This window comes from Vigna angularis, chromosome 7, assembly GCF_016808095.1.
Source record: "Vigna angularis cultivar LongXiaoDou No.4 chromosome 7, ASM1680809v1, whole genome shotgun sequence".
Taxonomy (NCBI): domain Eukaryota; kingdom Viridiplantae; phylum Streptophyta; class Magnoliopsida; order Fabales; family Fabaceae; genus Vigna; species Vigna angularis.
The window spans coordinates 32,371,403-32,386,371 of record NC_068976.1 but is presented as its reverse complement, the minus strand read 5'-3'; the positions used below and the strand labels follow the sequence as shown (position 1 = coordinate 32,386,371).

Here is a 14,969-nt window from a genome sequence, read left to right as displayed (position 1 = left end):
ATTTACAATTAAATTAGAAAAAACAATTTTTATCATTATGAAATATATACAGTCCCCTTTTAGACTCTAAAACTACATAGGAGATATTTAAGATTAAAAAGAATCTTAAATTTCAAATCAGATAACATATTTTATAAAATTCAAACGTTAAAGTTTTGAATTAACTATTTAAAAAAAATATTTTTTTAATTTGTTAACCATTATTTTTATAACATTATTCATTAATTAAATTTTCTATCAACAACACAAAAAGTGTACATATATTAACAGATTTACATATAACAAGTCATTAATATTATTTTGCTTGTTTTTAAATTCTCCTTTTGGAAAATAATGAAATCTTCATATATGGAGATTAAGGTTGGGCACATATGTTGAACTGTATTGGAACTGGTCCATCGTCTTCCTTAACGTTGTATTCACATGAATAGATTGAACTGTTCATGTGGATTTGCAAGCGATGAAATGCAGGGCTTCTGTGTTCGTTTGAGAGAAAAAGTAACGAATCACGAAGACGGATTTGCGGGATTGTCATCTTTCTGATCACCTACGAAAGAGGGGAGATTTGGAGGGATGATTAGTAAAAAGTCAAATGTTCCCTTAATGCATTATAAAATTCCATCTGTGTATACGAGTGTAATATACATAATGAAGCAAAAGAAAATGATGAAAAGTGCATTAACCGAGGCGTATTCGGTTCCAATAGAGTGGTATTCGGTTCCACTCCTACGAAGAATTCACAAAGACGTGTATTTGGTTCGCATCAAGTGATATTCGGTTCCAGGCCTGAGATTACTTTCACGAAGGAGATGTATTCGGTTACCATGGAGTGACATTGGGTTCCCACTATGCGCTATATTCGGTGATATGACCCATCTTGATCATGGCTTCACCAAAATCACCAAAAAAATGCAGCATTATTGTCGCTGTAGATTCTGACCAAAGGGTCTTAAGAGCCACCATCGAAGAGCACTTGATCTGAGATGAGAAGGCCACGACCAGCCACCAGCTCGGAGAAGTATTTGTTGTCAAAACGAATGGGAGTGAGGGAGTCTAGAGGAGACAAGTTGGTGTCCCCACCGGAGGAAGGATAAATGCTTCTTCTTGACTCGGTGAAGCTGATGTCGATGTTGGTTTCGTTGTAGATGCGAGCTCTAAAAAGCTGGCACTGTGCTTGGCCTATGTTGTGGCCGCCGGAGAGCACGGTGATGTCACACGCGCTCAAGCCTTTGGCGGCGAAGGCGCTGGTGAGTGTGGGAAGGTCGAAGAACAGAGAAGGGAGTTGGGCGTTGGCTGCGCTTTCGCTTGCTGTTGTTGCGTCTCTTTGACCTAGAGCTACTATCCATGAAGGTCCTCCAAGCGACCATTTCAGAATATTAGGTCTAGGTTACTATGAATTTCTTTTTTTTTCCTTTATTTATACATCATTCTAATTCAAAACTTTAACTTAATAAATCTATGAATTTTATTAATGTTTAGTTTTTCATATTTATTTAATGTGAAACATTTTTCATATTTATTTAATGTGAAATTTAAACTTATGATTGTATTTTTATTTATCTTTTTTTTGTTAATTGTGAGTCTCTTGAAATGTATATATTTATTTTATTTTTTTCATATTTATGAACTCTATATATCAAGAAGACTTATACAAAATTATATATGTTAATTTGTTTGTAATTTGTTTATCATAACAAAATATGTATACGTGAACTTAGAAGACTTATTTTATCTCGTAATATACTAACTTTCTTTAATTATTTCTTTCTTTAAAAATATTCAATTTCACTTCGATAACAAATAAAATTATACCACTTCGATAACAAATAAAATCATACCACTTCATGATAAATAATATTACAAAAATAGTACAATTAAAAATAATTTCATATTACTAAAATAAATTTTTTTTACAATATTAAAATTAATTTTAATAATTAATGTTAATTTTTTACTCTTTATAAACTTTTTTACAATTAAATATAACATTAACAATTATCATTTTATATTATATTAATAACTAGGAACATTTTAATAATTTTCAATTTCTACAAATTAAACAATTCCTTTTTATCTATTACATCAATTAAATGCTACAATTCTCATAAACTTTACTTTCAAATCCACTATTATTTACTTCCAAATTCATTCAAATAAACAATAACTAATTCACCTTCAAATACCTTCAAATTTATCCATCACTTTTTCCCATTCCTCCTCTAAGTGAACAAACCCCAAGACAACCTTTGAAAGCGGTTTGCAAATAGAAAAACACATGAAAAAAAGACACATCAAGATAAACATCATCTATTTCCAACAACATTAACTACTGTCACACAGACGTCAAAGTTTCATAATTATATATTATAGAGAAAGTAATTCTTGCAGAAGTTGTGGTTTTTTCTGGTCCTCCTTAAGCGTGTGTTCGTTTGAAGAGAAAACACTGTTAAGAGAAATTTGAGAAGATGGATTTAGAAAATAATTGTGTTCACATTAAGGGATTTGCAACGATTGATTCTCGCTGATTTGCGGGATGAGGTGTTTTTTTCATCCACAGGGATGCAACGAGATTTGGAGGTGATTATGCTGAAAAATCTTTTCTACCCTTGTGAACAAGCACAGACCACATGAAGCACAGTTACTCCTCCTACCCAACTTTATAACAAACATAGTATTTTATATGATGTGAAGAGAACGCTGTTTTGTCTCTCTAGACAAAATATTTTATATAATTTTTTTTAACATCACAATTGTTTTATTTTTATATTATACATAGTTAATAATAATAATGATAATAATAATAATAATTAATAATAATAATAATAATAATAATTATTATTATTATTATTTAAATTTACTAAATTAATATTTTTTTACATTTTAATAATTAATTTTATTTTTTTTGTCTTATAAACATTTTTACAATTAAATATAACATTAAAAATTATCATTTTATATCACTTTAATAATTAGAGATATTTTGGTAATCTTCAATTTCTATCAATTAAACAATTTTGTTTTATCTGTCACATCAATCAAATCCTACACTAATTCTCATAAACTTTACTTCCAAATTCACTCTCAATTACCCACAAATCTACTCAAAAAAATAACAAAAAAATTACCCTCAAATCCACTCAAATCCATTCAAATCATCTCCTCCAAATCATCTCCCTCAAATACTACCAACGCTTCGTTCGTTTGAACAGATTTTACTGTTCAGAAGCGATGGCGAGCGATGATTTGAGAATTCAAGCGTGTTCGGAGGCGAGGAAATGCGAGCGATGATTTGCGAGATACCTTGCTTTTTCATCACCCGCAACTTTGAAGAGATTTGGAAGGATTGTAACTAAAATGTCACAACTATCCTCAACGTGTTGTATTCGGTTACAACTTCTTCTTCTCACTCTGGGATAAGCACTTCTGCTTCCACGTTGGTTGGTCCTCCTCCTCCAAATTCTTGTCGCTGGCGGGGTTGCGGCATACGATGTTGGGGTTGTTGGGACTAGGATTCGGTCGGTTGAGCGGTACGAGGTGGGGAGGGACCGGTGGGTGGCGATGGATCCGCTGACCGGGTTTCGGGCTGAGTGTGTGGGGTTTGTAGGCGCGGAGGGGAGGGAGTTCTAGGTGGTGGGAGGGTACGACGATTGAGGAATATTTTTCTGGTGGATGAGTATTACAGGGATGCAGATGCAGTGGTGATGGAAGTTGAGGGTGGGGGGTGGCGGGAGGTTGGGGATGTGTGGGGGGATAAATTTTCTTTCTTAATTATAGGTTTTTAATTTAATTTTTATGGGGATAAATCTTCATTTTTTAAAAATTCAAATAAAAATAATAAAATACTCTTTATATTACAAAGTTACTTTATGAGGAATATTTTTTCATTCTATTTATTTGGAGAGAAACAAATTATTATAAATATAGAAGCTAAGTTATTTTTATGAAAAAAAAAGACATTTTATTATAAAAATAAAAAAATATATTACAAACAAATACTACATTTAAAAATAAATTTATTTTACTACATTTATAATTTTTATTATTTATTTTTAAAAATTGTTTATAATTTTTGTCTCTTTATAAATATTTTTACAATTAAATATAACATTAACAAATAACATTTTATATTACTTTAATAACCAGGGGTATTTTGATAATCTTTAATTTCTACCAATTAAACTAATTTTTGAAATCTATCACCTCAATCAAATCTTACACTAATTCTCACAAACTTTACTTCCAAATCCACTCTCAATTACCCACAAATCCACTAAAAAAACAACTAAAAAATTACCTTCAAATCCACTCAAATCCATTCAAATCATCTCTCCCAAATCATCTCTCTCAAATTCACCTAAACGAACAAAGCCCAAAAGAACAAAGCCTAAGTTATATATATATATATATATATATATATATATATATATATATATATATATATATATATATATATTATAAATTGCGAATTGTTGGTTGAAAGACTCACTAGACAGAATTGTAATTTATTATTTTGTTGTTCACAATTCATGTATCAAGAAGTATCTTGATAAAGTTGGTTGATGAAAGATGTCAGATTTTGTTGTACTTAAATGCATTAATCAGACTTGTGTATAACTTTTCAGTTACTTTTTTTTGGATGCATGTTTGTAAAAGTTCTCCTTTTGACTTATTGAAGTTCTCCTTTTGATTTCTTGGAGCTGGAGCTAGTTTGTTATTTTCCATGTTAAACTTATTGGAAACTTAATTTGCAAATCTTTTTAATAAAAAATATTTTATTGTGATTTTCATATACCAAGAAAGAATGTCATTTTTCCAAGATCTGTTTTTTTTTCAAAAACTTCTTTCATTTCTTCCTTAAACTTTTCAATCTACTAATTTCTTTCATTTCATGCTACATTTTTATATCAATATGATCCAACCAACTTTGTTTCTTGTATACCCATAATCTGAAATGAACAACTTAATAATTTTATGGAACTTAAAAAATAGTTGATGGTGTGTTTGGTATGTTCTATGCAATACAGAAGACCGTGGACTAAAGACCATTCTCAACTTGCACTTCAAGCCCACAATGACAGCCCAGGCCCAACCACACCATCTGAATCTGAATCTCTAAATGCCACCGCAACATTGGGCCTCCAACGCCGTCGCCACCTTCTTCATCTTCCAAAGATAATAAAAACATTGTGATTGTTCTTGGAGTGGAAGTGTTTTTATTTATTATCTTTTCTTGTAATTGTAATAACTTTACCACCTACTTACAAAATATCCTTCGTTACTTTACAAGCTTATCGATTTGAGTGTGCATGCTCAGCATAAATAGCATATAAAAAATATATTTTTTTAACATCCGTGAAGGCACCAATAATCCATCCAATCCAATTCCCTGACTCGCTGCACCAACAAAACAAGTTCAGACTACTTTAATTTTGTTCTGTCCTGTTGTAATTAACGAATACGTTATCTTAATTAACTAATCAAATAATTAATTATAAATAGATTATGACTTGACAAAGAAATGCTTTTTCTTAAATATTTTTTATAACTTATGATTTACTAATAGAAAAGAAAGAACCCAAAATCTTTTATAATTTATTATTATTATTATTATTAATGATCTCTTGACGTTGGGCTTCTTTGATTATTCATCTTGGATTGTGTTAAATTTGTTTTCCAAATAATGCTATCAAGTACTAAATCAAAGAAGCATTAAATTAAACCACTATTGAATTAGGACGATGATAAACTATCACAAAGTTAATAATTTGCTTAAATCACGGCTACTTTTATTAAGAGAAAGATATTTATTTTTAATTAATAAGTAGACTCTTGGATTTTTAGAATAGTGTACAATAATTAACATATTTACAAAATAATATTAATGTGTAATATAATATTTTTATTTTAGTAAATTTTATTATAATGTATAAGAAGAATATATAGTGTGAATAATATTATAGTGTTACGTTCCTTTTAGTCTATATTGGTTAAATAAAGGTTGGCTCATACAACATGATAATGTATTGATTATATAAATAATTCATTCGCTGGAGAATTAAGGTTTTTATTTTATCAATTACATTTTTTTTCGATTAAACAAGAGAAAAGAAGTGATTTTAGGTTTGTGTTTAAATTAAAATCAAACAATTTATAAATATTTGTTTCAATCCATAAAAAAGAACACTTTCAAATAGAAATAATTACTTTTTTTATCTATACTTGAGTTCAGAAGAGGTACTTGAATTTGACATGAATTATGTAACATTATCGGTGGGACAGAAAATGTGTATACTAGTGCATTTGGTTTTGTTCTGTTGTAATTGATGCTGAAGGTGATGTGATAGGGCAGGAATCTGAGAGGGAAAGGTGCTTCTGACATAGCTTCCAAATTCCAAGATTTTGACGCATCTCCTTCTCCATAAAAAGGATTCATCCATGGTATTCCCATAAGGACTCCATTAACAAAGAAAACAGAGAACAGTGTACTTGTGCTGCTTCTTCTACCATGGGCTCCATCTCCTTTTTGAACTTTCTTCAGACACATTCCTTTGCAGCTTTACTTGCTGTGGCTGCTTCATCTCTTCTATTTCTCTTCCTGCTGCTCCGCCTCATACCAGGATTCACTCGCAGACATGCAGGACTTCCCAAAGTACCAGGTATCATCTTTACATTTAATTCTATTTTATTCTGTGTTTCATATGAATGAAAATAAGAATGGCATATGAACCTGGTGAATGTTGCAGCTGTTCCTGGACTGCCCATCGTAGGGAATCTATTGCAGTTGAAGGAGAAGAAACCTTACAAGACATTCGCACAGATGGCTCAAAAACATGGACCCATCTATTCCATCAGAACCGGTTCTTCCAGTATCATTGTTCTCAACTCCACCAATCTTGCCAAGGAGGTCCTCTTTTTCATTTAAGCTCTTTTCACTTCATGCATGCATCCTTCTTCAATTAAATCTATACCCTATTAAGTCATCTTGTCTTGGACCCTTTTATCTGCAAATTACAACACCCTTATCAGCTGATTCTGCTATTCACCTCCCTGTGCACTGGATATGACAAGTTCACAAACTTACCGTTTTAGCACTGTCTGTGTCTTTCAAAATGATTTATTTTTCCATATTGCTATTTTAGATGAATTTATACCGATCCCTTTATCGAGGGTTGGAAGAATACAATCACAAACAGTTCTAAAGGCGATGACTGGTTTTATTGTCGATCCACTGAAGTAACTTTGGTTGGCATGTCTTGAACCGTTTGTAACTACTACAGTCCATGTGTTTATTCTTGTTTACGGCTAATTAGATTGTAAAATGTTATGGTTGTTTCAGGCCATGGTGACCAGGTTTTCGTCGATTTCAACAAGGAAGCTATCAAAAGCACTGACGATTCTGACTTCTGATAAACGTATGGTTGCCACAAGCGACTACAATGAATTTCACAAAACGGTCAAGAAACATATTCTTGGAAACGTATTGGGAGCCGCTGCACAGGTTGGTTGGTTACGACGAATTCATGGTTTTTTCTCAGTATTTGAGTAAATACAACTCTCTTTTTTTGTCTGCGTGGTTTGGTTGCTGAGTGTCTATTTTTCAATGTTCAGAAGCGGCACCGTCTCAACAGAGAAAACTTGGTGGAAAATATTTTGAGCCAGTTTGGTGAACATGTGAAGACCTCCTCTGATTTGCCAGTTAATTTTAGAAATATATTCGCATCTGAACTTTTTATATTAGCACTAAAGCAAGTAAGTATCTCCTTCATAAATAAGGATTAAATAGACATTTTTTTCTGAGAGTTGAACATTAAAACTGTGCATGGAAAATTTGCAGGGTCTGGGAAGTAATATAGAGTCCGTTTATGTGGAGGAGTTTAGCGCTACATTATCAAGAGAGGACTTATATAGGATTCTAGTGCTTGATATGATGGAGGGAGCCATTGAGGTGGATTGGCGAGATTTCTTTCCATACTTGAGGTGGATTCCTAATAGCAGTGTGGAGAACAAAATTCAGAATTTGTATTTCCGGAGAGAAGTTGTCATGAAGGCCTTGATGAATGAGCAGAAGAAGAGAATGGATTCAGGAAAGGTAGGTTTATCTTGAGGACAACGTGAAATGTGTTCAAAGTTTATGATAGAGTTATCCTAATAATTTGATTGTTTGGAATGTGACAGGTACTGAATTGTTTTTTTGACTACCTAGTATCCGAAGCTAAAGAACTGAGTGAACATGAAATTTCCATGCTACTCTGGGAGACAATTATTGAAACATCTGATACTACATTGGTGACAACAGAATGGGCTATGTATGAACTTGCTAAAGACAAAACTCGTCAGGTAATTTGTTTTTCTGTCTCTGGCTGGCTAACCATGTATTGATTGGTACAACTGTAATGGTAGCGTGTGTTTATGTTATGGCAGGCACGTTTATATGCGGAGCTGCAAAATGTATGTGGAGAAGAAAAGGTTACAGAGGAGCAATTATCTAAGCTACCTTACTTGGGAGCTGTATTCCATGAAACATTAAGGAAGTATAGTCCAGCTCCAATCGTGCCAATAAGATATGCTCATGAAGATACAGAATTGGGAGGATATCATATTCCTGCTGGAAGCCAGGTCTATTTATTAATTTTCTGAATTCACCATCCTTGTTCTTCTCTGTGTGTATATATGATTGCCATTATTGACAGGCTCATGTGTTAACAGATTGCAATAAATATATATGGATGCAACATGGACAGCGACAAGTGGGAAAATCCTCATGAATGGATACCTGAGAGATTTGTTGATGAAAAATATGATCCCTTGGATTTATACAAGACCATGGCCTTTGGAGCTGGGAAGAGGGTGTGTGCAGGGTCTCTTCAGGCCTCGTTGATATCCTGCACAGCAATTGGGAGATTTGTTCAACAATTTGAGTGGGAGCTGGGACAAGGGGAGGAGGAGAATGTGGATACATTGGGCCTTACAACTCACAGACTCCATCCCCTTCTGGTGAAACTCAGGCCAAGAAATCAATACATCAAGTAGTTACATTTGCTATTGCGGCCTTCTGAAGGGAACCTGAAGAATAAACCAATGGAAAAAAGACTCTTTATTGTGTTTGCTGTTTTGTGTTGTGTTTTGTTTTGTTTTCGGTCATAAAGATGTACTAGAGTATTTTCCATTAAATGTTTATTGAAATAAAGGTGGTTTCTTATTTACTATATCTAGCAGAGTATATTTTCAGGTATGGATTACCACGGTTGCTTTTGTCACAGTTGAATCGAGGGAATTAATAATTCTAATATAACTATCATCATGGCCAAGTTGAATGAGTTATGAATTGATTGATTGTGAGCCGCAAAGCAATGTGTGTCTAGAAGAACCATTGACTCACCTCAAACGAATCACATCACACTGTCATATTCATCAATAGTAAATAAACATTGAAGTTCATTCCTTTTATTTGAAAATTTTGTATGTGACTCTCTCAAATGTGACGATTCTGACTTCTGATAAATGTATGGTTTCCACAAGCGACTACAATGAGTTTCACAAAGCGGTCAAAAAACATATTCTTGCCAACGTTTTGGGAGCCGCTGCACAGGTTGGTTGGTTACGAGAAATTCATGTTTTTTTATCAGTATCATAGAACTCCCCTTTTTTTTGTGTGCGGTTTGGTTGCTTAGTGTCTATTTTTCAATGTTCAGAAGCGGCACCGTCTGTCTCAACAGAGAAAACTTGGTGGAAAATATTTTGAGCCAGTTTAGTGAACATGTGAAGACCTTCTCTGATTTGGTAGTTAATTTTAGAATTATATACGCATCTGAACTTTCTATATTAGCACTGAAGCAAGTAAGTATCTCCTTAAATAAAGATTGAATAGATTTTTTTTTTTTAGAGTAGAACTTTATGTGAAAAACTTTTCACTTCCTTGTATTGCTACTTGTTTTGTTACGTTGTGTGAACTAGACACTTTCAATTTATAGAATTACATCTTGGTTTTTTTTGTCTCCAAACCATAAACTCTACCATCAAAACAATTATTGCCTATTCTTATCTAATAACCACTACATTAATTGGTGACCCTTGCACTCCAAAACACACAAAACCCGTAAACAAATAAACAACCAATTTAATTCTATTGCATTTAAGTTTATCCTAACAAAACTGTGCATGGAAAATTTGCAGGCTCTGGGAAGTAATGTAGACTCCGTTTATGTGGAGGAGCTTGGGGTTACATTATCAAGAGAGGACTTACATAGGATTCTAGTGCTCGATATGATGGAGGGAGCCATTGAGGTGGATTGGCGAGATTTCTTTCCATACTTGAGATGGATTCCTAATAGGAGCGTGGAGAAGAAATTTTGGAATTTGTACTTCCGGAGAGAAGTTGTCATGAGGGCCTTGATGAATGAGCACAAGAAGAGAGTGGATTCAGGAAAGGTAGGTTTATCTTGAGGACAACGTGAAATGTGTTCAAAGCTTATGATAAATTTATCCTAATAATTTGATTGTTTGGAATGTGATAGGTACTGAATTGTTTTTTTGACTACCTAGTATCCAAAGCTAAAGAACTGAGTGAAAATGAAATTTCCATGCTACTCTGGGAGACAATTGTTGAGACATCTGATACTACATTGGTGACAACAGAATGGGCTATGTATGAACTTGCTAAAGACAAAACTCGTCAGGTAATTTGTTTTTCTGTCTCCGGCTGACTTTGACTAACCTTACTAACCAGATTCCCTTCTGCTGTCCAGTCTACACTAACAATTAGTTAACTAGTTCCATTTTTTAATTTTGATTTTTAGTTCTGACTTAGTCTTGAATTTCTATTTTGCCGGTACCTATTAGAATTACATAAAGCCATGCTGGTTCTATATTCCTTACCTAGTTTTAATTTTCAGCTTTACTTTAGTAGTTTTTCAGTTTAGCTTGATAATCGAAGGTAGTATTGTAGTAGTTTTAAATTCTAGTAATTAATTTCACTTAGTAGTTGTTATTATTACTTTTAGCATGTAGGAATAGTTAAATAGGATTTTAATTCACTGTTTTCGGTTTCAGCTTTAAATCTGTTCTGTTATATTAAGCTGTCATAGGTTTAAGTGGTAGAAATTTTAGTTAGCTGTTGTTTTTTGAATTTGACCTTTTTCTTACCTTTCTTTAATTGATTTGAACTTGCTTAGATATAAATATTGCATTTTATAAATCATAGAGTAGAGTTAAATGTAGAAGTAGTTTGAACAATTTCTGTTATTGGTCCTGTTACTGATTTTTCGTATAGATTGATTTTCATATGCATTTTTCCTTTTCTTTGTTAATTTTAGTCTGTAGCTCTGATTTTAATTCTCTTTTTCTGCTTTAAACTTGTATGAGTACTGTCAATTAGGATATCTGTTTTTTAAAAGATAATTTTGATATTATGTATTGAAGTGTTTTTTTTGTAGAATTCAACTCTTCCATTATCTTTCTTTTACTGTTTTTGATGTGCTTAGGTAGATACTTTGCATTTTATTGGATATAGAAGTAGATATTAGTTGCAGGTTTGATTCGTAGTTACTGATGTGAGGACTTTTAGTGCTTTGAGCGCTGATTCTAGGTCTTTATAATCAAATTTTGAAAGTCTTGCTATTCTAACTAAATGACCTTGTTTTTAATTTCTTTTATTCATTACAAACTTGTTTAAATAGTCTTTTTACATTATGTTCTGATCTAGTGCAGATTTAAATTTTTAGTTAACTCTAGTATATACTGTTTTAGGTTCTAACTATTCAGATTTTAGTTTTCTTGTTAATTTCGAAATTTGACTTGATTTTTTATCTTTCTTTTAACATTCAAAAGTTGTCTAGATAGTGGTTTAGTAGTCCCAATAATTAGATTAGTACAGTTTTAAGATTTTCCAGTTTTAGCCTATTCTAATGCATTTTTAGGTGCTCAATAGTCAAATTTTGCTTTTCTTGTTATTTTTGAATTGACTTGGTTTTTATCTTTCTTTTATCTTTTAAAAGTTGTCTATATAGTTATTTTACAGTTTCAATTAGTAGTTTAATACAGTTTTCATTCTTAGCACTTTTAGCCTATTTTAGGTACTAGTTTTAGGTTCTAGATGGTCATATTTTGAGTTTTAGGTAGTTTTTGTTGTGTGAGCTTTTTCTTAGCTAGGTTTTAGCGCTCTAAACTTGTTAGGATAGTTTCTTAGGCTAGTTTAGTGCAGTTTGCAAATTGTTACCATTCTAGTGACAATTTTAGTAGAGCTTTGGAGGTTTGAGTATTGATTTTTAGAAGTTGTCTTAGAAATCAATTTTTGAGTCAATCCTTGGTCATTTCTAGTCCAATAGAACTTGTGTAGATATTTTTAGGTATCTTTTACAGATTTTACATTTTCACTCAGTCATTATGGTCAATTTTGTGATGTGTATGTATGGTTTGAGTGTAAATATTTCTAGCTGGTTTGTGCATTTCTTTCATTGATGATTAGGCTGTTAACATGCTTAGACACTTTGTGCACCACACATTCTGCACCTAGAGAGATTTGAGCCTTAATTGTTAAATTGTGTGATTCACTTGTGTATTTCTGCACTCTAGAACTTGTGGATACTCTTTTTGATGCTAATTGCTTGAACACACTTTGAACATGATTTAGGCCATCTTTTGATTATAACTACTGAGTGAGCCAATTTAAGTAAGGGTGTGTGACTCAAGTGTGGGGGTGCCAAGGTGTTTCAAAGTGGAAATATGATGAGCTAAAGCTGTAACAGCAAACAAAAGCAAGAGATAAAGAAATAAATGCTGGAAGTTGAAAAAAAAAATGAAAAGAATCAGAAAGTGTATGAAAAAAATGAAAGTGAAAAGCTGAAAGGAAAGTAAAATTGGTTGATGAAAGTGCTGTGCCAAATGCTAAACCATACTTGAGTTCACACATCTTGACCACTGTTGTTTTCACTGTTTCACTATTTTTAGACTTAAAGCCTTGCAACTTTTACTGTTGTTTCACTGTTTGCTTTGCATATGTGCATATTAGGAATTGTTGTAGTGAGTGAGTTTTGATGTGAAAATGCTCCTTGGTTATTAGTGTCTGGTCGTAGTTTTGCCCAGGAATGCAAATGATTCAAGTGTGGGGATGTGATAACATTCAAAATGTTACATTTTTTCCAAAGCATTTGCATGTTTTTAGGGGTTTTTAGACTGGTAATTCTTAGTTTTTAAATCATATTTAGTTTATAGTAGAGAAGTACTAATTTTTATGAATGAGTTAGAATAGTGTCTTTTATGATATTTTAGTGCTAATGTCTTAGATAGATAGATAGATTCTATTAGTTATCATAAAAGTAGTTACATAACATTCCTTTTATTAGTAGTTTTGATAGTGTAGATTTTAGATTGTAAATAGGTAGAATTTGAAAGTAATGTTCTGAAATGAAAGTGTCTTTAATGTTGATTTGGTGCTAATTGGAGATTAACTTTGATTGTGCAGCTAATGGGAGGAGTTCATTGATTGTCTAAAGAGAAATTCATTGCTGAGGCACTTCAGAGGAGTGTCTTAGATTAATTGTCATAGGTTTTTTTGAGAGTATATCGGATCCTTAAGAAGGTTTTTCCTCATTAATAATTTGTGTGTCCTCATTAATCTTCAATTTGCAGAAAAAGTAGCTGCTTCTCTCGGGGAGTCTAAAAATTCAGAGGCGTAGTAAGGTATATGTATACATTAAAAGATCCACCGCAAATTGAGTTCTAGTTGTCATATTTCCAACACCTGACGTTTTTTGAGATTTGGGGAGTGGAACACACTCGTGTTATTGAAAACAGGGCCCACATCGATACGTAAGTTAGGTTTTGAAATATTTATATAGCTGGAATTACGATTAAGATTGTTGATTATGAGGTGAGGTGAGTGGACTGATGTACTAATTGCTCTTCTTGGCTTGACTAACATAATGGGGCTTTCTTTCAACGAAGTTTTTATAAGCATAAGGTGTTTGTGCTCATTATCGGATTCATTTTTATTTTTTATTTTGGGATTGGAGGATGGAAAAAAGAAACAATAAGGGAAAAACATACTGAAAGTTAAGATTGTGAGATTTTTTGGATTGAAGAGAAATTATTAGAAGTGAATCGGAAATTTTGTGAAAGATTTTATTCATGTAACATGTTAAAAAATTGATAATTGAATAATATTGTTAATGACCAAAATAATTTTTAGTTAATTTAAATGAAAAAAAAAGTATAAAATAATATTAAATTTTAAATAGTGTTAAAAAGTCATTTAAAATTTATAAATTTATATTTAAATAAGTAATGGAAATGTTGTAAAAATAAATTCCACAAAATTTAATTGGTAATTTTAAAATCATGTTGAATATTATTATTTCACTAATTATCTTTTGTAACTATAATAATTAACAAGGAAATTTTGTTTTTAAATTATTAAAACAGAGAAGAAACCAAAGACAAAATATTTTGAAAAATGTAATGATAAACCCTCACAAATGTTTCATGTGTGTCTCATGGAAGTATATGTTTGATCCTAGCCATGTCTTGGAATTGGTGGAATTGGATGGTGTAGAGGTTAGATGAGACTTATCTCTTGAGGTTTTTTAGATAAATTAATTTAGAGTCAAGGTCCTCAAATTGAAATTGATGAGTCTTGTGGGATGCTAGTTTTGATGATTGTTATCTTTTTGACAAGTGTACAACTAGTAAAATAGAATTCCAAGTAAAAGTTTTTAAGAGATTTGCATTTATTGATTATTTATATTTATTTCCTAATTCAGATTATGAATAAGAACACCAATAGATTCAAATTTAGTTATATATGAAATTTAATTGCAAGTATAAAAAGCTACTAATGAGGTTGAAGTTCGTAAACTAAATTCAATGTAATAATTTAGACAATATATATGGAAGAAAGTGCTTAGAAAAAATAAAAATGTTTAAAAAGAAAGTTTATTCACATCCTCTCTTTTATATCCTTTCTTTTATTTGGT

General features: G+C 32.0%; 2 protein-coding genes and 1 pseudogene across 2 annotated transcripts; 2 read left to right on the top strand and 1 right to left on the bottom strand.

The window, feature by feature from the left end:
- Positions 1-604: 604 nt before the first annotated feature.
- Positions 605-3,484, bottom strand: LOC108336834 (peroxidase-like; annotated as a pseudogene).
- Positions 3,485-6,307: 2,823 nt separating this feature from the next.
- LOC108336168 (ent-kaurene oxidase-like) lies at positions 6,308-9,206 on the top strand. Its single transcript, XM_017572501.2, has 8 exons — positions 6,308-6,656; positions 6,744-6,904; positions 7,337-7,498; positions 7,609-7,749; positions 7,835-8,089; positions 8,176-8,337; positions 8,422-8,616; positions 8,707-9,206. Exons 1-8 carry the CDS (start codon positions 6,506-6,508, stop codon positions 9,028-9,030), a joined length of 1,551 nt encoding a protein of 516 aa, XP_017427990.2. The 5' UTR covers positions 6,308-6,505; the 3' UTR covers positions 9,031-9,206.
- Positions 9,207-9,297: 91 nt separating this feature from the next.
- LOC108337733 (ent-kaurene oxidase) lies at positions 9,298-13,920 on the top strand. Its single transcript, XM_017574315.2, has 4 exons — positions 9,298-9,589; positions 10,174-10,428; positions 10,515-10,676; positions 13,460-13,920. Exons 1-4 carry the CDS (start codon positions 9,506-9,508, stop codon positions 13,478-13,480), a joined length of 522 nt encoding a protein of 173 aa, XP_017429804.2. The 5' UTR covers positions 9,298-9,505; the 3' UTR covers positions 13,481-13,920.
- Positions 13,921-14,969: the final 1,049 nt, after the last annotated feature.

Bases quoted from the DNA above. Each gene is read 5' to 3' on its own strand.
- LOC108336168 (XM_017572501.2), top strand. From the start codon at position 6,506: ATGGGCTCCATCTCCTTTTTGAACTTTCTTCAGACACATTCCTTTGCA. The intron at 6,905-7,336 runs GTCCTCTTTTTC...TGGTTGTTTCAG, and splicing joins CCACCAATCTTGCCAAGGAG to GCCATGGTGACCAGGTTTTC. The intron at 8,617-8,706 runs GTCTATTTATTA...ATGTGTTAACAG, and splicing joins ATATTCCTGCTGGAAGCCAG to ATTGCAATAAATATATATGG.
- LOC108337733 (XM_017574315.2), top strand. From the start codon at position 9,506: ATGGTTTCCACAAGCGACTACAATGAGTTTCACAAAGCGGTCAAAAAA. The intron at 9,590-10,173 runs GTTGGTTGGTTA...GAAAATTTGCAG, and splicing joins TTTTGGGAGCCGCTGCACAG to GCTCTGGGAAGTAATGTAGA. The intron at 10,677-13,459 runs GTAATTTGTTTT...TTGATTGTGCAG, and splicing joins CTAAAGACAAAACTCGTCAG to CTAATGGGAGGAGTTCATTG.